Source organism: Athalia rosae, chromosome 2 (assembly GCF_917208135.1).
Source record: "Athalia rosae chromosome 2, iyAthRosa1.1, whole genome shotgun sequence".
In the NCBI taxonomy this organism is placed as follows: Eukaryota; Metazoa; Arthropoda; class Insecta; order Hymenoptera; family Athaliidae; genus Athalia; species Athalia rosae.
Genome location: NC_064027.1, coordinates 14,395,629 through 14,423,125, shown reverse-complemented (window position 1 = coordinate 14,423,125; position 27,497 = coordinate 14,395,629). Strand labels below are relative to the sequence as shown.

Genomic DNA, 27,497 nt, shown 5'->3' with positions numbered 1-27,497 from the left:
TATCACGTTTATCGAAGGTAGTTGCAACGTGTGATTTATAGGATACAGAAATAATCAACTACGCAGGACGGCGACGTTATCAGGCTTGGGCGGCGACGAGGTCTTGAAGCAAGTATGAAATAATATCAACCACGTCAGCTAGCGCGTCGTACGCCCTTTGAGAACCACCAGCTATTTCCGTATATTTTGTATCCGATTCAGTTCCAATCTTATCGTATTCTTCAGGTTCCAGAGAAGCTGTGTCCGCCAGAACTTTCGCGCTTTCAAAAATAGCGGTGATAAATTCCATACCTCGTTCACTTGTTTGCGAGTGAATATCTTCAGATACCGAAGCCATGTAAGCCTTCACTTTGGAAGAACCCACCTTCTGTATGCCTTTTTCAATTGCCTTAACATTGTCCGAAATAATGAATACCGCCAGGGAAACCGCTTCGGTCTGCAGTTTTTCAACTTTAGAAATATCTTGTTTATTAGCGGCTTCGATTCCTGCATCGATCAATGTAACCAATTTCTCGACCTTGGGATCAGTTACTTTCTTAGCGGCGTCAAGGATGGACGAAGTTCCAGGCCAGGTGGAAGCGACAGCCGCGAAAATTGCATCGGTTGGAACTTTCAGATGTTTAGTCACATCGGGCACGATATTTTCCGGTTTCCGTGTTTCTTGATTCCCATCGTTAATAACATCAGCCGGATAGCGAGCATAATAGAGGTTTAACATTTTGTTGTAAACGTCAGCAACTACTCTATCAATTGCATTTAGACTATCATCCGTAGCGATTTGTATCGCAGGAGCGTCACCATCACTTCTGGTTTTGCTTTCGGAAGAGGCTGCAGCCAACACCATGGAAAAAGATCCATGTAAAATAGTTGCGAACAACACCAAAACAACGGACTTACTAATTGCTTCCATTTTGCTGTAATGATTTTTTCGAAATTTACGCGACTTATATACTTGAATCTGTCTCCTATTATTACAGCTGTGGCAATTATTATATTGACATAAAACGCGTTTGCGTAAACGATACGTAATGTTGAACGCATAACTTCAACGAATATCTATAACTACGATTTTTATAACGCATGCATGAAACATTCGCTTCATTGTGGCTGCACAACGGGCATAATGTGGTACCTTTATGACGTTTATCGGTATTGACATGTAACTTATATACGTCGTTATGAGTCCGTATAATGCGATCTTTCATCGAATGCAGGTAAAGCTTTAATAAGAAGCGAAGTAATCGTAAAGAAACGGCAACTTTGAAGGATTGCTATACCCAAACAAAAAAATAGGATGTTTATTAAAACGATCACATCTATAATGAACTTGTTGTTACTTATGCAAAGAATTCGGTAGGAATCTAAAGGGAGTTATTCATGATTTTATTCATGCAAAATGAAGGAAGTAGATATTTCCAGGATTTCAATCAATTGCAACGCAGAGAATCTCGCAAAATAATATAATTTCCAACATCAATAGGATAATGAATTTTCCGTTTATTCAAGAAGACCAAAATTTTTTCAAAGCGATAATTAGACAACTGATACAACGTATGTGTAATAGCGATTTACGTGTATACATATAAATTCGTATTCATGGTAATATAATTATATCTTCTATTACCTCAGCTGCTACTGAAAATAACGTCTGTGTAAATTGTAATGCTTAATTCCGTGATTCCGTGTTAACAGCTTATAATATTTCATTACTGATTAGTTGTAATAATTAATCAGTTTCAACATAATATGGCAATATCGATTCAAGCTAAAATTAGAACAGAAATAATTTAGTCATACATACGAAATCATGTTCGGTATGTTCAAATTAACTGCACTGATCATTATTGATAAAGCTGTAGATAATTTTAATGCTGCATAATGTATCACAAATAATTTAGCACGTGTTCCAAAATCAATACTGGATGAAAAATACAACTAAAAAAAGTATGTACTGACATCAGATATTACAGAATAGATTATTGGGATAATTTTCATATTTGAAAGGGTTACTATAATCATCTTTTAAGAAGGTATGCCCCATATACCTATATTTTCTTTTTCTTTACTCCAAAGGACTATGTTGGTATCAAGAATATCAATTGGTAGGTATTCAAGGAATCATTTTTGTATTTCGATACTTTTACTCTGCTTTGTGTTTTACTATTCTGCCTGCATTTGTGCAATTATATCGTGCATTAATGTGACGGATTCAAAAATTGAGTTAATTGAGTTAATCACTCATTATTATCATCTAGCAGGACCACAACTATGAACATAGCATTTTTGGAAGTTTGAAATCCAAAGTTTTGATTGCTATTCTAATCGCCAAAAAATATTCATTTACTTGACGATTGCTAGATATCAACTAATTGTGAGCAATAGATTATAAATTTGTTGAAGAAATTATTTTTTGTCTCTGGGAAAACTCATGGGCAATCATTTTGCTTGAATGAAAGTGCATCGCACTTAGGCAGGCGGATACGTGATTTGTATCCGGCTGATAGTCGATGGTGCCTCTGGTAGATGTAGAGCGAGGAATCGGAAAGTTTGGTGGAGCCCGGGGAATGTCAAGGGAATGGCAGGGGTCCGTAAAGCGTGTTTGTTGAGGCAGATATCTGTCGTGGTTTTTTGGCTTATGGTAGAGATGAGTATTCCAGCGCAAAGTTGTTACATTTGTAGTGAGGATGAATCATTACCATCAATTTATCTACCGAACGAAACGACAACGTTTGTCGGCAGAAGTGTAGCATCACAAATAACTGATATAAAATGTTCCAAGCAGCAAGGTTAGTTTCCTTCTTCGATGAGTTTAACCTAATACATATGACAGACTTTCACTTTAAGGACACAAAGACATGCGAAATAATTTTTCTTTTTTAAATCTGTTGCGAGTATTTGATTTATTATTGAATTTACTGATGAATTCTGTTCGTTAATCGAGTGAAAACCGTCTTTCAATCTATTGTCTACATTACTTTTAGGTCAGGTTTCTGTCGCATTTTCTACCATGTATTGATCGATCTTCCCCCACGTCTTACTGTTTTTATTTTGGTTAACAATAGTTTTATTTCATTAGTATTACTATACGCAAGTTATGCAGAGCATCAAGTCTTTGTGAAACAAGTTGGCTCTCAGGCATCTGGCTTCAACGGCTTCAAAACTCGAAAAAATGTGAAATTTGTAGCCAAGCATGGAGATTGCATAGAAATGCTCTACAATAAATACCGGTATCGCATTGAGTTTAATCCCCCACCAGAGCAAAAAGTTGAGACGCCAAGTTTCAAGAAAAGAGCTCTGCAATCGAGTCCCGAGAGTGAGGAAGCAGTTTCGAAGGGAGATACATTTACAAAGAAATCTAAGACAGAAGATTTAAAAGATGACAGACAGCTGACATCCGACATAGAATTAGATAAGCGTGAAGAGAATATCGAGGTGTCAGAGCCGATAGAACAGGGACTATGGGAAGATATTAATAGACAGCTTTTGATATACACAAGCAAGGGTGTCGTTGGATGCTCCAAAGTTAGTGGTATCTTCTATTTCAAATTTCAGTCAATGAGTCTAGCGAATCGACATATCTTTAGTGTTGACGTTAGTTAGTAACTATCAATTTTGGTTCAAAGATAGCTGCATACGATATGGATGGTACTCTGATAAAAACAAGATCGGGACATGTTTTTCCCAAAGATCATAGTGACTGGCAGTTGCTGTATTCTGAAGTACCAGGAAAATTAAAGCAATTACATAAGAATGGGTACAAAATAGTAATTTTCACAAATCAAGGGTTCCTTAGTCTTGGAAAATGGAAGCCTAATGACTTTAAGGAAAAAATAGAGAGAATAGTTACTAGAATTGGAATTCCCATGCAGGTGGGATAAGTTTCTTTTAAATTTATGATGGGCTACGGGCATTTATAATCATTGTAAATAATTGTTTGCCAATTTTGCAATTGAAGGTATTCATAGCAACGGGCAAGAGCTTGTATAGAAAACCGATGACAGGGATGTGGGATACCTTGGTTAATGATGTATGTGATTCAGATTTTCAAACTTTCTATGATTCACAAATAAATATCAAAGCAGTCATCGATGAAGCTGCAGAGTAATATTAATGTAGTACTAATCCTTAGAAAAATGATGGTGTCCATGTAGACAAGGAGTCATCTTTCTTTGTTGGTGACGCAGCGGGGAGGCAGAAAGATTGGGCTCCAAAAAAAAAAAAAGATCACTCAAGCGCTGATAGATTATTGGCTTTGAATTTGGGAATCAAATTTGAAACACCTGAGGAACATTTTCTAGGGCATAAGCCCGTTCAATGGATACCACCAAAGTTTAATCCGAAAAAGTTCGATGAAAATATTAGCATAACAGATCCTTCAGCAGCTAAACTCACATCGGAAGAGCAAGAGGTACTGTAAAAATATTGTAAAAATTATTGTTTCATTATTTCCTGGTGTGATTGGGAGTTGTGAATCATAAGAGGATTCTCGCTGTGAGTAGGTAATAATTATGGTCGGCAGCCCTGGTTCGGGTAAATCACACTTTGCTCATACACATTTACCCACTTATCGTTGGATAAACCGAGACAAGTTGGGAAGTTGGCAAAAATGTGTTGCTTCATTGGAACAAACTTTATCTGACGGCAAAAGTGCCGTCGTAGATAATACTAATCCAGACCCAACTGTTAGGCAGAAATATATCGACGTTGCCAAAGCCCATCGAGTTCCAGTCAGATGTTTTGTAATGGCAGCAGATCTCGAACAAGTGAAGCATAATAACAAGGTGCATGTTATTCTATATTGGTGAAATAACTGAATATATGTTTTTTGATCAATCCTTTCTATGTTGTAGACAATTTTATCCCACTATTTTTGTTTGATATAGATTCATTGTTACGTCTTGTTTCAAAGTGTTAAAATAATACTGCTAGTATTCAAATTTTTAGATGTATTTCAGGATAAATGTGTCTCATGTTTACAGTTTCGGCAGTTAACGGACAACTCACATGATACAATAAGTGATGCAATCATACATGCCTACATGTAAGTCAAAGATTCTTTGATTTCATTGCTTGTGGTGGCAGCTTGTCAAAATAAAATTTAACAAATGCTTTTAGCAAAAATGAAACAACGTCATTTCTGAGCTGTGTTTAATGATGAATCAATTATGTAATATTATATTTAATATTATGTAAATTTACTATGTAACGTCCTTTGTATTACTAGTGACACAAAGTCGCAGATATTATGGCGCTGTATCAGATTTGTGAAGCTGCTGCTGCTGTTGATCTTACGTATCTACGCATACTTCGTCATCTGTGATGCACCTTACAGAAAGAATTTCAAACCACCGACTCTGGAAGAAGGCTACACTGAAATTGTCAAGATAAATTTTGTGCCAAAGTTCAAAAACGACAAGGATAAGAAACTTTACCAAATGTACCTGCTTGAACGATAATCCATACATCATTCACATCGCAAAGCCCGAGCCAATGGACGCTAAAACTACGGAATATCTGTTTACCTCACTGTATATCCAAATTTTTCAGCAAATATTCTGGGATTACCAGTAGTTCATTATCTCAAATAAATATCTCTCATTTACGTGTCATATTTCTGTGTATTTTTTATAGCTGTGATTGTTTTTTTGTTTTTTTTTGAAAAGTAGATGATAGAAATGGTCACATCCTTAGATACGACAAAGACAACAAATGAAAAAAGTAACGTCAAACAGCATTTACCCAAATTATTGGTTTATTAATGTGATGTTGTATATGTATTTGTTATGTCGAATAAAGTATTTTTTTAAAAAATGATGACCGAATTTATAGCCTGATTATATTTTGTAGATTAACTTCTAGTTATAACGGGTGAAAAATGCAATAGTCCATTGATTTTTCTCAACGAGTTCTTCAAATTGTACAAAGAGTAGGTATATGTATTGAAAAGAAAGACCAACTCTCCCGCAATACCAGAGTTGAGTTAAGACCTTCGGGGTACTTCTGACGTTGAATTCATGTCGTATTCATGCTAATCAGGGTTAAGTCTGCAGCACGATAATGGAAAGAAACATTATAAAAATACTGGGCGGCCGGCTTCAGTCTTGATATAAGCAGGCGATGCTTCGGCGGCGAAATAACTGGAAAAACGCTGGAAATACAGGAATTACGTTGAGCCTGGTAATTATTTTTCGTGCCCTTGGGTATAGGGAAATAGACAGGAGTTTTTCTCTCTCACTCCCTCTCATTCTCCGCTACCTCCAACCTCCGCGAACGCGGATAACGACGTAGCAAAGAATTATAAAAAGGGAAGGGCCGAACGGGGCGGCGGTATGGAGATGGGGATGATATTAATGCATCAGGATTTAACCTCCACCCTCAGCTGGAGCATGAATGTTTATTAGTGCCAACATTTTGGCCCGAGGGACTTTTTTTCGCATTTTTCCTACAGCCGAATTGGAAGGCGGTTCAATTGTCTCGTCACAATTCTTAAAACCGGGTAGGTCGATATTCGAATATCACGTACAACAAAATCGCCTCGAAATTTTGGACCATTGTATAACTACGTTCTACTGAAAACTGTGGCGTTCAATTTAGATTAGATAATCAAAGCTACGGCATTCGGAAAATTATAATCGTTTTTTGTCACCCGGACCGGCCTCTTTATCATGCGGGAATGTGACTAATAATAAGTCTGTATCTCGATCTGTATGGTGCAGTAGTCGAGTCCGATTCTACAGCATAAAATTTACGAATGAGCATATATCACCCCCTAAAACGCACACAGCGTGCATGAGGGCGAATGTATGTACATACGTGCATAGACAGATTATAGCATGATCTGAGAATTTCTTCCTGTATAATGCAGATCCCTCGTCATATCCTTTTACCCCGCGATCCTGCCTGGTTCATGGTTACTGAGGGGTGAGCGCATAATGTACGTAAGGATAGCAAATGAGGATGTTAGGCAAATAATGTAAGGTAAACGCGCCCTGAGATATGGTCCGGCATTTGTCCATATTAAGGCGTTCTCAGCCTCGCACTTGGTTCCGCGGATGGACGAAAATGTAGGGGAAAGACGTGGCGATGGGGTCGAAAATTATATTGCTACCATGTCACCTGATATTAGTCACTCTCACATACCTACTATGACTATGTGTATTTTGAGCATCCCTCGTATCGCTATATACTGGACATATTTCTCTGTTGGAAGACAAATTCGAACCCTGCACGTTGTAATTTTGAACATGCAGCGGTAATTATGACACTCGGTCTTAGAAAACAATAGGAAATAAAAGAGCCGCGGGTTTGCGATTGTAATAAAAATTACAGAGCTGTTATACAATGTGTTTGTTCATCGGTATTCGTTTTTGCGGAACTATTTAAAGGTATACGAACTGTTCAACATGCGGCGTAATTGTATTGTACTATAGGGAATGACGGTAATTGATCAGTTGCTTCGTGTAAGATCGATGAGATACCTTAAATATTTGGGCATGAAAAGAATTTGAATGAATCCGAATAGTTTGTTCGTCGCATTCAGCAGGTTGAGTCAGATTCTTTGGTAATTTAAAAGCGTCACTGAATGGTGATGGTTCCGTTTAACAGTTCCCATTTTTTGAGGCATTGTTCAGTTTGAAAGTCGTGGGGATGGTAAGTTTAGATATGAACGATTCCAGCGTTACACGAAAAAGGAATACCAACATTAGAAGGCGTAGCGGTGCTAATAAATCAAAAGCTAATCACGTAATGCCCTAATGCCGAAAAGTTGACGGAAGGCGGTTCCGATGTGACATCCGATAAAAATGGTGCCGCTGTTATTATTTTAATTTTCCAGATCCACATTCTACTCGAAAACGCATTTACACGATGTGCGTGCGACTTGCCAAAATATTTTCTCTGATAGGGTCACAAGTAGATTGGCGATAAATGCTCTTCAAATTTCATATCCAAAACAGCCCAATTTACTTTATGTCCCAGTTCATCATGAAAACTTAACAAACCACCAGCACAGGCCTGATTCTTTTCATTCAATTTCTTTTAAATTTGAAGCTAATCTAGTTACAAACGTTCAGCGGCTATCACGCTCAGGTTCATCGAAATCTGTTCATTATTTATTCAATAATCCAGGTACCAACTCCACGCCAACGCCATTTCACCACGCCATAAATGAGTAATAATTTTCAAATGAAAAAGGTGAAGGCGCATATCGTGTTTGTGTTTAATTCCATCTAGCATAAAATATGCCGCGCATAACAACCTGATACCCGAACTAACGGCACAATGTTAAAGCAGATAGCTGCTCTAGTGATAATTCCGTTGGCACGTGGGAAAATTTGTAGAAACGTTGTATTCTAAGTCTAATGGTATGAATATGAACTGCAAAAATTGTTTGGACGTCAAATAATATCACTGTGCCCATTCTAATATACCAAACTCTGGTCATTTTCTACACTTGTGCAAAATGTCATTGACGATGAGAGCCCTTGAGTTTTCTTCTTTCTTCTTTGCATTCTTAACTTGGACAGGCGTATATTTATCTCCGCGTCAATGCATTTGTACGTGGGTATGATTAGATAGGTAAATTATGGGACGCTGTTGAAGTGAGCCATCAGAAGAATTGACAGAATGAATTATGATCTCTCGCCATATTTACGATAGCTAATAAAAACTGCAGTCGACGTAAAATATGCGGACTAAGATAGTCGAGTCAGCTTTAGTTCTTTCCTGAGTTAGAGTGGAGTATTGTGTTTACATAAATCAGGTTACCTTGGCTCCAAAACATAGGTATACTTCGATTCATACTTGGTGAACTTTTTTGAGTATAGTGATGCAGAAGGCGAGGCATGGTGTATGTAGGCTGCATAGCTCTAATGCAACAGGTTGTGATTTGGCTTCTATAAAGTTTCAGACTTTCGAGAGTACTGCAGACGTGAAGCTGCAAGAAAAACGGGTGAAAAATCCCCCAAATGGGACCGGTGGGCTGCTAAGAGCAGAGCTAGATAACAGAGCTAGACGCTAGTGAAAAAAGCACGGGAATAAATCTATCGGATTGAGTCTGCGATTCGCAAAATGACTCGATTATTTGCAGTTCCTTGATTTTCTTGGAATTTTCTTTTCCAACTGCTCGAGGATTACACTTACTCGAACTTCAGTATACTTAAAGTTTCGTAAAAGCATTACGGAAGTCGCATCGCAGCCATCACATCTACTAATGCTTTTCCTTAATCAGTACCGTCCATGACTAGGAGGAACATGAAACGAACGGATCCTCTTGGATACGGTGAAATGGAACGGAGGCCTTTGAAACAGTCACGATCACCCAGAGAGCCGCGCGATGCTTCGGAAGTTCTGACGTGAGTCAGTCTAATGGTCGCCAAGGTAGCAATTCTTCCACGTGACCAGGGAAATATTCGTGCAGTAAAAATCATCAACGGCCGTTGCAGGGCGTAAGAGGGTTCGCACATTCGGAGCTGGTTTGTTTTCAGGGTCGGGTCAAAGGGGAAACTGGAGTAACGACAAATGGGGTCGGGATAAGCTGTGCCACGGGAACAAGTTCAAGTTTACGAACATCGTGGGATTATGTACGTCGTCGCAACGCAAGCGATGACCCCCTCAATTTTGAAAACCATTAGCCATCTTCAAATTCACATATATGTATCTATTACAGTTTTACTATAAAAAATAAAAGAATAATATAAAGTAGTTAAAGAACACTAGTTTTTTTTTTTCTTGATGATAAACGGAAGAGTTATCGATTTTGCGGGAGGAGGGTACTAATTTTTCTTCATAAAATTACGAATGTTCATCAGATCCGTAATGACTCGACTGTTTATCGTGACGAGAACCGTTAAAGCTGTGGGATGACTTTGCGGAGCAGATGTCGCTCATTGCTCTATTAGGAAGTTGCACTCTCAACTCCTTTAAAAACGTAAAGAAAGTAGCTGGGTGTACTTAATATTTTTATATCGCGCAATTTTGAAACGGTTTATGTTGGAATTACGTTAAGTTGCAGTTTACAACACTTTCTGACAGTAAGTCATAACACTCATCGCTGAGGCACTTTCAATCAACCGCCAGGACCAAAGAAATTGATCGATACTCCGAATAGTTAAGATGTAAACTTGGAAGATTATTTTCGTATGAACATATACGCGAGACAAACGAATTTTTCCTATTACTTGACCACCCGCTACCACACGCAGGGTGAACATGGGAGATCTTTCTGCTGCCATTCAAATCCTGTGGCAATAACCCGGGCATTCTTTTAATGCGCGAAAGGCCTTTGTACATTTTCCACATTACTGAAAAAATTTAAACGAATATTTTTCGGCCAAGGTCCGACCGTAATAAAAAAAGAGAAGCATCAGACGGAAAAATGTTTCTCAGGTCACTTACCCGCTCACATAACCGTGTAAGGGTGCAGTGCAAAATTTTTTGACTCACCTCGAACGAGAAAATATTAGGAAAACTATTATCGGCAGAAAATTTGTTAAACAAATGAAAGAGATTTCCTAATCACTTCATAGAATAACACAGAGGTGTGTTGCAGAGGTAAAAACGAAGTTCACGTTGTACTTTTTCCCAACACCTATAGTGCGTGTTTTTCAGGCATAGAGGTGCACGGGGATGGCATAAATTTGCATTGAACGAAATGGGGCGCTTTGGGGCATTCCTGGCCAGAGTTAATAGCTTCACAACGATTAACTGTTGCTCTCTCTGTCTCCCCATTCATTCCCTCGTCCTCGTCTTTCTCTGCCTATATCTTCCGCTCTCTCTCTTCCTCTCGTGTTCCAACAATACCATCCTTTAGTAATGTATGGTCTAAAGGATGTGAAATTATTGACCCGTTCGCCAATGAGCTCAGAATTTCGTTACCGAGTAATCCGCGGTATGAAAAACCTCAGAATGAAGGTCTCATTTCTTCGTATTCATAGGGCGAGAACGGCGGAAATGGTCGGCGATAATTTTTGATGATATTAATTTCACTCCGGTGAACCACTCGGGTGATATATCAGCCAATAGTTTCTAGGCCGGAAAAGGCGTTATAGGGGTTATAGAGAATAATTTAGTGGACAGTTTGATATACAAACAATCTTTAATGAAATTCTTGGTGTTCATTAATATCGCATTACAGCCGCTCGCCGCGGCACCACTGCCGTTCGTACCCTCGAACCTCGTCCCTCCTCCCTCTCACTTTGCCATCGTTTTCACCCCTTTAACGTAGAGGACCTCCCGCATCCCGCCACCCATGTGTTGACAGCGTGCAATGATCACCCGAAATTCCTGAACACCACCAAAGCCCATATTCCTCGGTACCATACCGAAACTAGAGCCGCGACGCCACCGACGTACACAAGGCCGTGTTACATCGTGTATCGTTTGAGCCCTGCGTCGACGCTCGAGTTATTAACTTGCTACATATTTTGTAATTAATACGCTAGGAGTACGCGCTCCGAATCATGTGGATTTAAAAAAAAGGGGAACGAGTGAATTCATGTTTCGTAAAAATAGAAAAAAAGAAAAAAGAAAAATTCTACTTAATTCTTCTCAAAACTACCTTTGCATCTTTACAATCTTCGCCGGAAGTTGGATACCCACGTAAAATGCGAAGTAGCCAGTCTGATGTTTATTCATATGCGCGGGTACACAACTCTAAAATATGCAAAAATTCGTTTCGCGGCTCGTTACGGCTTACGAACCTTCCGGATTCTTCGGTGTCCTTTTAAATCTACGCAAGACTTCTGATTCCGAAGCACTCACGATCTAACGAATCTCCGCAACAATCGCGTGATCTGTACAGTTCTATGACGGATGATTGAAAATTTCGTATCGTTTTTTTTTTCTGTAAAAAAAGACCGTCGTATTATTTTTTTTCACACAGGGGAAGGTGGGGCGAAAGGGGGTAGCGAGACAAAAGCGGGTACCCCAAAAGTTTGGTAAAATTTGTTTCAAGAATGATCGAAGAGCACTTCAGACATCATTATCTAGGAATTATCTTTGGACGTCTGGAATTTTATCACGAAATGTCCGAAGATCACGAATTATGAAACTCCGGCAATAAGAGGCATAAGGTAGCACGTGGAGTGACCACGTGGCCGCTTGGAAAGGCAGGGCAGAGTATAAATCGATGACGTCACTACGCTAACACGTGGGGCTCTTCACGACCCTCCGTCTCCGAAAATCTATCAATGAACGGCCTCCCTGGTTGAATGGATGTTCAAATCGAAGCGTGCGGGCCGTAGTTCGTCCATTGAAAGCTTGTCCATGCGATACCATATACCACGTAGCTTCGATGAGTTGTGTTTCCACAGAATATTACCGACGCATTTGTCGTAGTATGGTGAGATATTTAATTTCATGGCAAATTTTAGTTTTTAAAATTGAGAAAATAGAAATGAATTCAAAGAAAAAAAAAAAAACCTCAAATAATTAGCAAATTATTAATAAAGTCGTAGGTATATCTAGACGAGTCATATACCGAACGAGTTCATTATGAAATTAGACCAGTAATCTTATGGGAGCGTTTTCATATTATCATAATTTTTTTTCTCCTGACGTGTTATAAAATAGTGTAATAAAAATATGTGCAGGGCATAGCCTCGCGTCGCTTCGTGCCGTGGAATCACTGTACAAGCATTTATCACTGATGGTATACATAGATTCTAGAGCTGGAGCACGCTGCTTAATTATTTAATTAATTATATAATTATGCCGGTAAAGCCTAGAAGCATGCGGGGGTTTGCCCGTAAATTTACCCACCCGCTACCCTCACGCAAATTTTATCGGCTGTGAAACTCTGCAGATACTCTGAGGCCTTATAGAACATGCCAGACAGACAGACAACTGCGTCGCGCCACGCCCGATGTGATCGCACCTTTTTTTTCACGCCAAATGATGGAAAATGCGAAGCAACGTATTACGAGTTATGATTGTACGATAGGAGTTTCGCTGCCAAATTTAGGTTGAATTGGTCGTATTAATCGGACGATGTTCTTTGGCAAATACGAGCATGTCACACAAATATAGATCAAGTGTCATATTTCGAAGATGTATGGAAATTGATGCTGCAGTTTTCGGTCATTTTGCGATGATTTCACTTTTCTTTTTTAAATGCAATCAAGGGTTCTTCGGGTTGCGAGAATTATAGGATCCTGCGTACATCGTCGGAATGATTTTATCAGCTGTAATGTAAAATGGAAACAGCAACCGCAGCAAACCGACCCGTAATGCATTTGGCCATATGAATTAGTCCTGCCGGCCTTTTATTCTGAACCAGGCCACGGGGGATTAATAAAGTAGCCGTGAAATATCGTGGCAAAGTAAGTTACGTCGTTTAGTATGATTTGAGCTCGGCTAATATGCTTTAATAATGTATTTTATGTTTCGGGACGCCATTGCCACTGCCGCCACGCAGAGACTGTAAATAGGGATAAGGGAGGAGTTGAAAACTGATATATTCAGATAGAATCGTCGGTGTAAGTAGCCGAATTTTTGAATTCTCAAAAACTTGAACTTGGTAAATGAATAAAAGAGGTTTCCTACGTGTCTTCGTGGGATCGAGATCGTCTAGGTCTAGGAGTTGATCCGAAAGTCTTACCGTTTCGTCGATCGTCCATCGATTCTCGAACACAATTAACTCTGAAATCATCTAAACAAATCCGAGGCTCGCGGATGGCAGAGATTTTTTTTGTTCAATTATAGATTGTGGTAACAGGACAAAAGTGCAAACGGGGCTGGTCCATGCGTGTAGCTGCAACAGGGATACATTCCAGCCGCCAACAATTATCGTAAATTACTCTCATTTTATTATAACGGCGCACCCCATTGTTGTTGAATCTGCCTTTTTGATGTTTCTAAAACCGCACGGGCGCGTTCCGCCATATAAACTACCTCTCCTAAAGCCCCCTTGCCACTTTTTCGTATTCACTTCTAGGCAGGAGCGCATGATACTAGCTGATTCTTTATTTTCTATTGCAATTTAATTGCGTTCACGTCACCCGTTTCTTTGGTTCAGTTTTTTCGCTGCTGAAATCTCTCTGAATTTCATCTAGCCTATGATCGTTTATTTTACGAACTGAGAACTTTAGATATCCGGAAAAGGATGGATGAATCACTAGGAAATAACAAAGATGCTCGGAAATTGATTTGTACAATTTATTCAATCGCTTCTTATTCGCATAGATATACATAAGTGTAATTGGAAGTTTTTTATTCCTATAGAATACAAAAGGATTTGTCAAACGAATGTCGCTATATGATACTCTGTAAGTTGTACGGAACTTTTTCAATACGAGGTCTCATGTGCGGAAAAGTCCAAGTGAGTTGGTCAGCCCGGATATGCGGGGAAGAGTGCTGACGAGACCCAACATAGAGTGGAGATGATTAACGACAGCTTCATGGGCCTCATTACCTTTACGTTGATGGTATTTTATCATATCGCGGCGTGCGTTGTAATTTCTTTGTTTACCGTCGGGTGTATCGGAAACTTGAAGGTTGAGTATTTTGAGAGCTTCGATGACGTGAACATTGTAATTTGCGGACGAGCTGAACGATTGTGAGAATATTTGTTGCACTTGATGCGTAATATCGGAAAGAATTGGCAAATTACCCAGACGGTTGTTCAATACAACCGTAATTAACTTGCTCGCCTCTCGATACCAACCATTGAAACCAGCATCCATACGGGTTTTGATGATAGCGATATCGGTCAAGAAATTCGGATCGTTTGGTACCAACGCACGAGTAAAGGCGGCATTGAAATGTGTCGCCCACTCCACCACTTGAGCGTATAGTTTTGGTCGCGCAGTTTCAACCGCTTGTCGGGACTCGGGTGACACGAGTACAACTTGATCCAGATACGCCTCGATAGCCTCGACGTACTTTTGGTAGGCAGCTCTCGCGAATCCGTCAACTTCGGGGGCCTCGGCGACCGGAGTTTCCGTCGCAGTCGGAAGGAGCCTGATGATCTCGTTGTACACAATATTCGCAGATTCGATAGCCGCGATACTGTTTCTCTCTCGATTGATCTGAGTCTGGGTGGGTGCGGTGGGTTTTCCAAGTAAATTAAGACCCAGCAACTGCGGCTCGGCAAGGGAGCTGATTACAACGGTGGCAATCGCAACGAGGGTGAACTTAGCTTTCATTTTGGCAAACTGTGTTAATGCCGAATCACGTTTTATTTAAATACTGAGCAGACTGGCGGTGGGTAACGCCCCGGATTCTAAAAGTGACCGGACAGAGAGCTTCTCAATTATCATGCAATTTATTTAGCCAATGAGAAACCTTTAATTAGTTAACACGTTCTTCGAACGTTGATAATGCATTCGATTGTTTGTACAGTTCACAATATTGTTGTGCAGGTTGAAATTTAGATACCTGGTAATCTATATAAGTGGCTACTACGGGGCTATACCGTCGAAATGACCACCAAACACAAGTGTAACTCACGTCACCCTGCTCAATATCGAGAATAATTAATTCGCAATCACCAATAGTATAGTTTTTGTTTCACTCAACTTTAAATCAAATAGTACCAGACAGAGTCGAAATATAAGCGTGAGACGTGTTAGTCGTGTAACAATCCAGTCAGCACGTACTCGGCGAATTAGACAATAAATGCCGGAAGTTCACGCAAAGAGTGAAATTCGCACGGAAGTTAAAGATCATCCACAAGAAGAAGTTCACTGCATAACCGAACAATGCACACTGGCAATGCAGAGAAAGAAATGACTGTCTTACACGATATTTGTTGTTTTCGAAGCTATGGTCGAAGCTTCAAGTTGGACGTGCTGGCATTAACGATGACACGACTGATACGATATCTGTATAGGATGTCGCCCCTTCTTTCGTAAATTGTTAGAGAAAGAAGCAAGTAAAAGCGAACGATATTTCTCGTTTTTCAGAGCGAAAATGTTTATTGCGGTCATTCGTCCATGTACATGGAAGCGATATCTTTCTTCTATCATATTATTTCTTGTTTTCGAAGCTGCGTGAAGAACAGAAAAATTCGTCCTTAATAAGTAGTGTTTTCTTCGAAGTAATATCAACTCACTTCAATGACGCTTGAGAGTTTTTAGTTTTGACTTCGTTAAAAGCGCTCAGTACGATATGGTATCTGGAACTCCTCGGGCGTGCAAGAGGATCGATGAAAATTTGAAGAATATAGTATAACGATGAAGCGGCCCGTTGCATTATGTTGCTCTATATTTGCGCAGATTTTACCTGAATGTACGAATTTTCAGCGAAACTCCTTTCCTTTCCTCGATTTATTCGCTACTGAAACTTATCTGCATCATAATTGGACGTATCGGTATTCTTGTATGTAATCTTCTGACTTAAAAGTTGTTTGGAAATGAGTAACCGAAAAAAGGTATTGCAAAATAAAAAACTAGTACGAAGAAAAGTAAGTCCGAAATCAGTAGAGTAGAGAGTAGAGAGGTGAATTTTCGATTGTATAACACTTTTTTAAGATCCCATGAATAACGATAGGAACTAGATGAAATTAGATAGGGGGGGGGATTGCCACGAATTCCAATCATACGAGAGTTTTTCTTCAAAACTGAGAATTGAAAACAGAAGTCTAGGATGATTGAGGAAGGCAGGTAAGACTACTCACGAGAATTAACGATAAATGTGCGATCGCAACGATGACGATGACATTAGTTTCAATTTTGGCGAAATGTATCAGTCGCAGTTGATGCTCGCCGCACGCATACAAAGAACCATATTTGGCAATCATTTAAAATGCTGAATTTAATCATGTGAAAGAGATGTGGATGATATTACGTAATAACGTCCCAATCAACATATTTTGAAAAAAAAAATAAACGATTTACCATGATAAACGTATCCGGTGGATGATAAAATGGGAAAAAACCTTGACATCTGAAAATTTTATTTTTGTTGGATGAAACGTTATCACCTAATACCACCCATACAGTATAGCTATTCGATTAGCAACGCAAATTTATCTTGCTATTGATAACCTTTCATTTTTCGGATGTAAGAAATCAACGAATGATACATTTTGTTGATTTAACATTGATCCTAAATACACTATGTAGGTAATACTGTCATGGAAGTCAAGATTCAGCTATCTAACAGGCAAACGCGATTGATAACCGTCTGCACACTTGGCAGCGGAGATGATCTATTTATAAAATTATGCGATATCTTTTCGATTCTATTTTCATAATTTGAAATCTCTCGTTGTTACCTCCAGGTTTCAAACGTCGCTAAATTATATTGCCCCTACATTTAACTCATTGACGAATAGTCTGATGAAAATTCTTGAGCAGCCATTGGCTTCGGATATCATCGGCACTTGATGTCAAAAAAAAGGATAGCATACATGAAAAATCTAAAGCTTGCCAGAAAGAGTTCTGGCTTTTTAAAATTTTGGTTGTCACTTGATGATGTCGTAATAAGAATCTTTTTTCACTTTCATTTGCATTATAATTCGGGTCATGGACGAAAAAATAGATCAAATCATTCGAAAGTTGAAATAGCATCAGATGTTTCAGGGCAATGTCAGGGCCCCCTAGGGCAATATTTTTGTCACGGATCGATACTCAGCTTGAGATGATTCAGAAAAAAAAAGATTGGTTTCTGTGAATCATTCGGTGGGTCATCAATTTCGACGTAGATCCGTAAGACTTTTAGGTTCGGAAAAAGGGGATATTGGTTCTCAAAATGATGAAATATAGGAAAAATTGACGAACAATAATTATAGGGTAAAACATGAAATTTCATTTGACCTTTCTGTACCCATGAGTGAATTCCTTTACGAAATCAAAAGTCAATAATGGGAGTTACCTTCTAAAATTTGGGCATGTAGGGTAAATTTTTGATGGTCTCCAACAAAATATACAGATTATTAATGAGTAACGTATCAGCGGCAGTCGATTTTTCGTGCAATAGTTGGATAGCGCTGTAACGGGCAGTATACAGCGTTCCCTTAGTAACGGCCGTATCAGTTAGGTGTTGGTGGAGCACTTTGAGAGCTTCGATAATTTCAGTATTATGCTGTGAAGCGTGTGTCGATGCTTCTTGCAGGAGGCTTCGCAGCTGTTCAAGAACATTCGAAACACCGGGCGAACCGCCAAAACGTTTGTTTAGCACTGCGGTGAGCAATCCAGTGGCTTCCGTGAACCAATCGGTGAATCCATTATCCATTTTCGTTTTATAGGTGTCAATATCGGCGAGAAAAGTTTCATCGTTTGGATTCCGCGTGTAAGCAATGGCATCGTTAGCATTCTTCGCCCACACCGCAAAGCCATTCAGTAGTATCGGTCTCGAAGTTGAAACTTCAGCTTGAGATTCAGGCGAGACGGCTAAGATCTCGTTGAGATAGGCCTCGTTAGCCTCGTTGTACTTTTGATATACATCGTTTTGGAATGTGTCGGCTCCGTCAGCCTCAGCAACGGGGGTTTCCGCTCCGTTCTGTAAGTAACTAAGTATTTTGCCGTATGTCAAATTTTCAGCCTCACGAACTGCTTGAATGTTCTTTTGGTAATTGACTCCAGTCTTGTATGTTCCGCCAGGGACTGGCACTGTTGGCAAATTAAGATTTAATAACGTGCCGGCGTCGGAGCTACCCACCACGGCGGCAATCACCGCGAAGATGATAAACTTTACGTGCATTTCGGCAGACTGTATCAATCGCAGTTAACGCTTCGCTTTTATATAAGCACGCTTTCATTCCCCCCAAGTGCCCAAAGTGAGGATCCTCCTAAAGTGAACGGAGGAACGAAATCAGCAGTTTGCCGATTGGCTGTGTTAATTCGTACACCCAATCAGGATCATTCGTTCAATTCACAAGTTCGTGTGAATAAGAAATAAAAAATTCGTGATGTTCATCGGGTCGTTCTAACAGTGGTGATAATTTTATGCAACAGGTATTCACACATGGCCTAACAGGTGAGTGCGAGTTAAGGTTCTCGACTTGACTTGGTAGTAGTTGTATATCATAAACTCCAAAAAACCAAAAGCAAGAACGATTATTACATTCGTAATCGTCAATTTTCGAATCGTTATAGCTGAGAAGCTTGATAGTAGGATGGAAGCTCATTTCTATGAATACAGGAACCTGTTGCTCCCAAGCAGGGCACCGTAATTTCGAATCGTAGTACCAGTGAAGTTGTATTATCAAATCAGATAATTTATGTCATGTGAGCACAAAAGGCATCATCATTTGATTGAATCAAGACGATTCCGAAGAAAAATGAATCACATAGATTTCGAAACAGATCCGTAAAATTCTCAGGAAGTCGGAAAGGTATATCGATCTGTTGATAGAAAATGATGGGAGAAATTAAAGAACAATAATCATATAGTTTGAAACATAAAATTTTATTTGATCTCTCTGTACGCGTACCCATAGGTAAAAAAGGTAAATGTATCATCTGTTCCTCACATTGGAAAGATAGATCAACTTTTCACCTGAAAACTTTTTTCTACGATGCCGAAAGCCCAAAAAGAGAACTCGCTCTGTTGAGTAATGTAATGCGGGGTAAGAGGCTAACCCTTCCCAACATAGTATGCAGATGATTGACAAGTTTCGTTTCAGCAGCCATTGATTTCTCTCTGTGCTGTATGATAGCGATGTGACGGATAGTGTACTGAATACTCTTACCCTCGGGTGTGTCGCAAACTTGATCGTGGAGCACTTGAATTGCATTTATAATGTTCGAATTATGCGTTGTAGCTTGGGCTGACGCTAATCCGAACAAGTCTTCTAGTTCAGTCAAAATCATGGAAAAAGCAGATGTACCACCGAGGCGGTTATTCAGCACAACGGTGATCAGATGTCTTGCCTCTTTGAACCAATCTCCGAATGCTGTTTCCATTTCGGAACGACGCGTTGCAAGATTGGCTTGAAAATTCGAATCTTTTGATAGCGCAAGTTCTAAGGCATTACCGAAACTCGTTGTCCACGCCAAGAATTTGTTGAGTAATTTTGATTCAGCTTCTTCAACGAAACTCCTGGATTCAGGTGAGGCTGATATAACTTGACTGAGGTACGCGTCGTTGGCCTCAACGTACTTTTGATATATGGCGTTCGTCAATTCACTTTTGCGCGTAGCTTCTAGGACGGGAGTGTCCGTTGCGGTTGGGAGAAGTCGTATAATTTCATTGTACAATAACAATTCACTGTCGATAATTGCGTTTTGGTTTTTATTTAGGTTTTCTTGAGCCGTAGATCTCCCAACACCCAGTATACCCAACAACGGATTGGCGACCGAGCTTCCCACAACGGCAGCAATCACGAAGAAGATGGTGCACTTTTTGTCCATTTCAACGGTTTGTACGAATCGTTATTTACGCTGTGCTTATATACCGGTATCAGTATTCAATAATTCAGCACCTTCCCGAGCTCCAAAATTTATCGTAGAAACAAAACACAGCCGTTTGATTGGCAATACGAATTAAACCACCCAATCAGAAACTCTCATTTTGTTCGTCCATTTTGAAAACGTGGGAAACGAATAATGAATCTGATTGTTTTAACAGTAGTAGCATTTCCATTGTATTCGGCATTGATGTGATCCTACTGATCTCGTGAAATAATCGAATCAAAACTACGTATCATCGGCTTCCGCCCTCCCTCGAATCGCGCTTTGAGTGTCAATCACTTACTTTTGATTCAGTAGACTTTGGATCAAATCTGAACGAAGAACATTCGGTAGATTTAGATTCGATAATTGGTTGGTAGCGGAGTCTTCTACTACGATGACAATGGCAACGAAGATGATAAACTTTGCTTGCATTTTGATAGTTTCGAGGAAGTTTCATCATGAGACTCGGTAGAATCTCGCGCTAGGTACATTTAAAAGAACGAAACCTTAGCTGGTATCTTTACTGCGACGATCATTCGGAGGCAGATTGGGAATTCGCGTTTTATAGCTCCCGCATGAATAATACATATTACAACAAATTTGGAATCACTTTTGCTGTATAATCGGGGACGAGATTTCGATTGAGCCTCATTTGAAAAATAAAATCGTGATCGGGGAGCTGAGTTCCGATGATCTCTGATTACGAATTTTACGAATTTGCTCAGTAAGTCCGCCAAGGACCGAGGACGACTACTTCATTTAAGACTAGTGCGGTTGATGAAAGGAAAAAAGTAGAAAAATCAATTATATCATTGAGGTAGATCTCTTCGTCTTAATAGCATTCCATAAGATTAATTATACTATTACCTCAACATCAAGTCGCGGGAATATTAACATCACAGTGGCTGTATCATAAAGTTGAACTACGGATATTTATTCGAATCACCGTTTCGGTGTTCTATATGTAAAACACCCGATCGAAATCTGGTGTCGAAGAACCTTAAACGACCGATGTCTTAAATTTTTACAGTATTTCACTAATTTTGGAATAATTGCCGCGTTGGAGCGGAACGGATGGCAGAAATCATAAGGTATAAAGATTTCATCAGAAAACAAGATATAAAGATCAGACCTATCGGTAAGTTTCATTATTTTCAGTTGGTATACGAGGTAGCAACATTGTATATTTTGTATATTTTTGACGGTTTCGTTGCCATTCGTAGAGCAATGGATGCGGTTTATGTATATCATCTGTATGTGAATGGAATGTTGTTATTGTGTTACCACACACACATGCTGGAGACCGTTTGAAATAACGATCCATTATTTTTCCATTAAGACATGCGTACTGGCTATTATTATCAGTTCGTTTAGGTAGTGACATGCAGACGAATGCACGGTAATTTTGTGGGAAAAGAAACAAAAACACCACGTAAATTGCTAGTGCGTCGAAACAGCATTTATAAGAATCCACCCCCGTAAGTAATAATCGCTTACTGTAGAATCCGCAATTATTCTGAAAATGATTGCTTCTTTTCGCAGGTTCCTACTCATTCTCAGTTTTTCGATTCTTCACTTTGCTGTGCTTATCCCTTGCTTAGATATATCTCTTCAAGTGTTAGAGAATTAGCAAAATTTTAGCATTTTGAAGTGATCTATCGACATGATGGAAGCGAATGTCTGGCCTGGGGCTTTACCCGCGGAATATCAATTAATGGCGTATTTCAGATACTTTGATACTGTATGGTGTAAACGGAATGTTGTGTTCACGTATTAGTTTTACATCATTATAAAAACCATTAATCCCGAGTCGGCGCCGCACGATTCCACGTCCTACCGATTTTCTGGAATCTACAATTCGTACAACCATTAAGAATTGAGAAAGATGAATCGATGTAAGAACGAACAGAGATCCATGAGAATACGTAACGAAGGGTTAATAGTGTAAATATTATGTAAAATAATATAAATTGGATTGATTTGATAACTTCATTGTCGGTTCAACTTCTGTAGGAGGTGGAGTAGTCGACCACACGGTATCCGAGGTCATTCCAAGAGTTACGGGATAAGATTATACATATGTCGTATCATTTGGAATTATCCCAAAGTTGATAATTCGCAACAATTTCTGTTCAATATATCATGTGTGCATGATCAAAAACCAAATAACGTAAGAAATCGCGATGACTTCGGTCACGAAAATATTTCTATTCCCATAGGACATTGCACGCTGATTTCTACGTATCTCCTTTACACATTTACTGTGTGTCATGTTACCGATACGGGTAAGAAATGAATCGACTGTTAAGGTCCGCCTGTGCACATGATATTGTAAAACCCCCCGTAGGATCAGCTTCTGTCCAGTTCTAAGTTTGAAGGATTAAAGGGCAAGGCGACAACCATCGCATGACGTTCGAATAATGGTAGTTCGTTAGCCAGGTCTTCAGTTTAGCTAATGAACCGACAGGACCTCGTATGGATGGTCAGTCAGTCAGTCAGCCGGATAGTGCTGGACACCCGGAGGAGGTGAAAGGACGGCTGAACGTCCACACGGAATGACAATCAAGTTTTATATTAATGCTTGTTTGGGCTGCGCCCATACGTGTGGTGATGATTATTCATTTAATCAAACCTTGGATAGACTCTAACCTGATTACTTATTGCACATTTGCGTTACCGACTCCTCCACACGTCTGGGACATGATTCAACAATTCCCAAATGTAATCGCATTATGAAAGCGGAAGTTATGTCAAAGTTACGCGGGCGGGGCGATATTAAAATCAATTGTTTAGAATTCAACCGTGTCATACCGAACGAATCCATATATTACGAATGTCAAATTGTAGTCGGCGAAGACACCGCTGAAATAAAGAATTCTTTCGTTTCAGATCATAGTTTCCCACATGTATTCTGGTATTACATGATGATGTCTTTCTGATCACGTATTGCTCTTCAAATGATATGGATACAATTCATAGCTCTAAATATAGTATAGATACGTCAATGACCAACGAGTAAGTTTTCGGAGAGGTTTGGAAAACTCTAGCAAATATGTGGATTATTTTCGAGTTTATATTCAAATACGTCTTTTATTCTCACAATCAGTTCAGATCCATTCATATCTTATATAGGACATTTGGAAGTGTGGGATGCTGAAATAAAAAGATTCGCGGCAAAAATGTGGAAGAAAAAAACCATATATTTGCAGATTGATATGCGTAATACGAGAGTTGGTTGACGATTGGCACGGTCACATTCATCCCGTGAATTATTAATATAGTCTTTTGGTTCGCAATGAGCGAAAAACTAGAATTCTATGGAAATCGAATGAGTTTTGCGTGCCTGCTCGAGCCTCAAATGGCGAAATGAGTTCGTTATATCCACAATGCCGGGTGGAGGCTGTATATTATTATTTTATTAAGCTATAATATAGAGAGGCGACCGAGATATTAGAATGCCCGGGTAGCAGCTATGGTAATACGAGCTTTCCGTTCCATGGACTCCCATACTTTACCAGCTGGAGCATGGGGGTTCACATAGCGCCACGCAATTCCATGAAGTATGCAGATCTAAGAATTTAAATGGCCGCCTATACCACCCGTAAAATGGTGGACAATCGCGCTCGTAAACTACTATATTAAAATTGTATATCATGGTCAGGGGCCAAGCGAACAACAACCGAGCCCCTCGTACGTGGTAGCTGATGTACAAAGTACACGAGTTATATCTCCTCTATACATTTACGCAAGGTTGACCAGGTACCATCCGTCCAGAGATACGCGAGGAAAAACGATCTATAACTCGCCGCCTCGTGCTTCGAACTGAAAAGTCCATTCGCTCAAACGACGAATATGGAACTGCAAGGACTATAATTCGTCACAATCTCGATAGCGTGATTGATTCCCACCAAAGTCAGGTTCAATAAGTACACAGTGTAGATGAATGTATGAAAAATCGACGGGGTATTGTGCAGTTTCTGAGACGATAAGAGGTAGAAAGGAAGGGTGGCTATAGTCTATATAGGAACCTTTGTGTGGAGCAGGTTGGATTATATGAAATGGAGGATTAGTTTGTAGAAACAACGCGGCGAGTAAGTTGCTGCTGCTGCTAGCGAAAGGCTCAATGTTTAGCATACTAATGCGAATCAGCGCTATTAACGATTTTATAACGTTTGAACTAACCAAGTATTTTAGGAGGTGCCACGCTGCCGTCATTATGGCAACGCTCTATATAGTTGATTAACATATTAATTAGCGTTATCATCGCGCCCAGTCCTCAGCAACCAAAAATTCGGCAATCGTCTTACCGTCAAGCAAAGGTCCAGCCTATGGCATAATTCGGAATCATCGAATGTTGATGTTCCGTTATCATCTGTCTTTGCTGATGAATTTTTTAGTTTTCATCGCAATCTTAAACCCTGTCAACGCGATGGATTGCTTGTTCGAGAATTGTATTTTATTGATCTGGATTCGACTTGCGCCATAGTGAAATATACATTAACACGAAGGGTATCTATAGGTAAGTATACGCAATATTACAGTGACGGTAACGCACTACTTGTCTGGTAATGGGCGCAGGCCCATAGAGTAGACTGACTTAACTTGGCTGGCAATAATAAAATGATATAGGAGGCGGAATATGCATTTAAATTATCGCCCCGCGATAATAATTTGCATACCTCTACCATACCTACCCCCGTTCGTTTCATCCCCCTGTCCACTCCCCTTTCCCTCTGTTCATCCTACCGCCCATACCTCTCCTCTTCGATGCTTCGTTCGCTTAGTTTAGCTCCGTTTAATTTAAATAATACTTCTCCGCTCGGAGCGCGGCAAGATATACATAAAATAGCCATAACATTGTAAATTATAACTGATACGGCTTATATCGCGTTTATGCATTTGCGCAAACGATTACCGACTCCTACCTATACAGCTATAGCTTCAGGGGCGCTGATTCTCTCCCTTTCTTCGTTCACTCGATCGTTTCGAAGAGGACAAATTGGGGACAGAGATAGTTCGAGACCAAAACGAGTCTGATAATTGAGACGAGATATTCCAAGAATCTACTGCAATTCATAATTGACAGGAATCGGAACGACTGTAAAGAAGAAATGAGAAAAAATTAAACTTACTCATTCTATGGCCAAACCAAAAAGCGTATCGTCTGATCTACTGAAAAAGATGGCCCCAGCTATCGTTCCGACGAATTAGTAGGACGTTTCCATTCGAGGTATGCCGGAGTTCGCCGTATGCGTGAAAGGGTTGCAGGAATTTCAAGTCCAGGGAAGTGGGATTCGGTCCAGGAACTGAATAAAGAAGGGTTAAAACCTGCAGGTAGTATTTTAATGCTCGACCGTTATCGCCACGGGTTCGGGTCAGTAACGAAAGATACATGTAAGTTGACCCTGCCTTTGGACCTCACTGGTCGCTTATGAATATTAATTTTTCGTCGGTACCGACGGGGGTGGCCGAGACCGACCACTACTACGCTCGAGAACCCCGACAAGAACAAATTAGATCTTCCTTCCATATATTACCCTTTTATTACGACCGTTCTCTCGAAATCTGAAAACCAACCCTCGACCACACGTCCATTTCTTATTTTCGTGTGAGCCAATGTTAACGCTCTCTTTTCTTTTTTCGGTATTTTCACTGGAATCATTGCCATTTGTTCAGCAGCAGACGATGAGAAACCAACTGGGGTGAGAAGATCGCGGTCAGTTATTACCGGAAAATATTTTTGCGTTACTTTTACCTTCACTTCGAACGGTATCGCGATCCCTCAAAATACAAAATACATCTAGGTGTACTCAAACACTTGTGTACGTATGATAATATGACGAAGGGAACGGACGAGTTTTGAATAAAAAAAAAAAAGGATATGATAAAAAATAAAAAAGGGAAAAAGCAAAAAAAAAGCAAAAAACTTATTAAATCCGTTCCAAGTTTCCAGGAAAAGCATACAAACGGAACGGCATTCGTGTATGGAAGTTGCTACCACCCTGCGGGTGGAGGGTAGAGGTACTTGTTTCAGGGATGAGATTTAGTTTGGTAATAAGGTTCCCCTTGCCTCAGAAGAGAATGGGAACTGTTGGGGCTTCTAAGATACGACATTCGTGCTGTGGTTTTAACTCCTGCTTATATCTGTAGTTATGAAACTGCTGGATTCGCGCGAAAGTGGAGATGTGTTGGTGCACGCGTGAGCGCGTAGAAATCGCTGGTGGTGGTACCGCGTTCTTGACTCGCGCTACGCTTTTCCACGCGGTGAGTTGTATGGAAATATGTATCGTACACGGATATACGTACACATGGATATCCGTACAACTCTGAACAGGGACCCTCAATTTTCATACCCCAAAACCCCAGGGCTCTAAGGTTTCGTGAATGAACTCACCGCAGCTCATAGCCGGCAAGTCCTCGCGATAATTGATTCCGTTGTGCCCCTCAGTTTATTATTATTATTACGTCGTTATAAGTTTTGTTATTTATTTGTTTTGTTTTTTTTTCAAATTGAAAATCGATTGACCGATGAAAAGTATATGGTATATGCGTTACAGAAGTTCTCGATTTGAAATTCCGATTGTACTTTAATTTTGTCGTGTATTTTTAAGCTTGTGACAAAACATCAATGAATAAATAAATAAATAAATAAATAGGTATACGGAAGTAACTAAAAATGGTATTTCATTTCAGCCGAATTTGAGAACCTTACAAGATTTACTTAGCAAACGAAGTAGGCAGATACGCGGAGAACTAGTGTACGCAATAATCATCAAGGTTTCCTTTCCTAGCCCGGGTTACCCCGCGATGGGAGTCTCAGCCCCGAGTAACTAAAGGGGGTTACTCTTCACTTATAACTCTTAACTCCGGAGGCTAACACGCCCTTGTTTTCTCTCTCTCTTTATCCTCCACTCGTTACCTTATTCCTCTACGAGTCGTTCCTCGCACGCGTAATGTTGAGAGGAGCTCATGGTCTTAATGGATTTCACTATAATTGTAAAATACTGTTTAACTTTGTCGCAAAGTCACAAGTTGACTCGGCAGCCTGCGGCTCGGTTTTCGTTCATGTTCAAAAAAAAATCGCCCGAATTATTTATCGCCTATACGCGACGTACCTGTAACAAGCTAATTAGCCTATCCACGCCCGTCATCGAAGGATCT

At 39.9% G+C, this 27,497-nt stretch overlaps 2 protein-coding genes across 3 annotated transcripts in view; one reads left to right on the top strand and one right to left on the bottom strand.

The window, feature by feature from the left end:
- LOC105684839 (nuclear pore complex protein Nup88) overlaps window positions 1-27,497 on the bottom strand; it is a 97,373-nt gene that overhangs the window by 23,483 nt on the left and 46,393 nt on the right. The window lies entirely within an intron of this gene.
- On the top strand, window positions 2,535-5,814 carry LOC105684840 (uncharacterized protein F21D5.5). 2 transcript variants are annotated; one of them, XM_012398502.4, is made up of 8 exons: window positions 2,535-2,786; window positions 3,077-3,522; window positions 3,624-3,869; window positions 3,956-4,027; window positions 4,130-4,408; window positions 4,500-4,781; window positions 4,980-5,041; window positions 5,333-5,814. In XM_012398502.4, exons 1-8 carry the CDS (start codon window positions 2,576-2,578, stop codon window positions 5,454-5,456), a joined length of 1,722 nt encoding a protein of 573 aa, XP_012253925.2. In that variant the 5' UTR covers window positions 2,535-2,575; the 3' UTR covers window positions 5,457-5,814. The 2 variants fall into 2 exon arrangements, with proteins under 2 accessions (XP_012253925.2, XP_012253924.2); XM_012398501.4 differs by having other exon boundaries at window positions 5,225-5,814.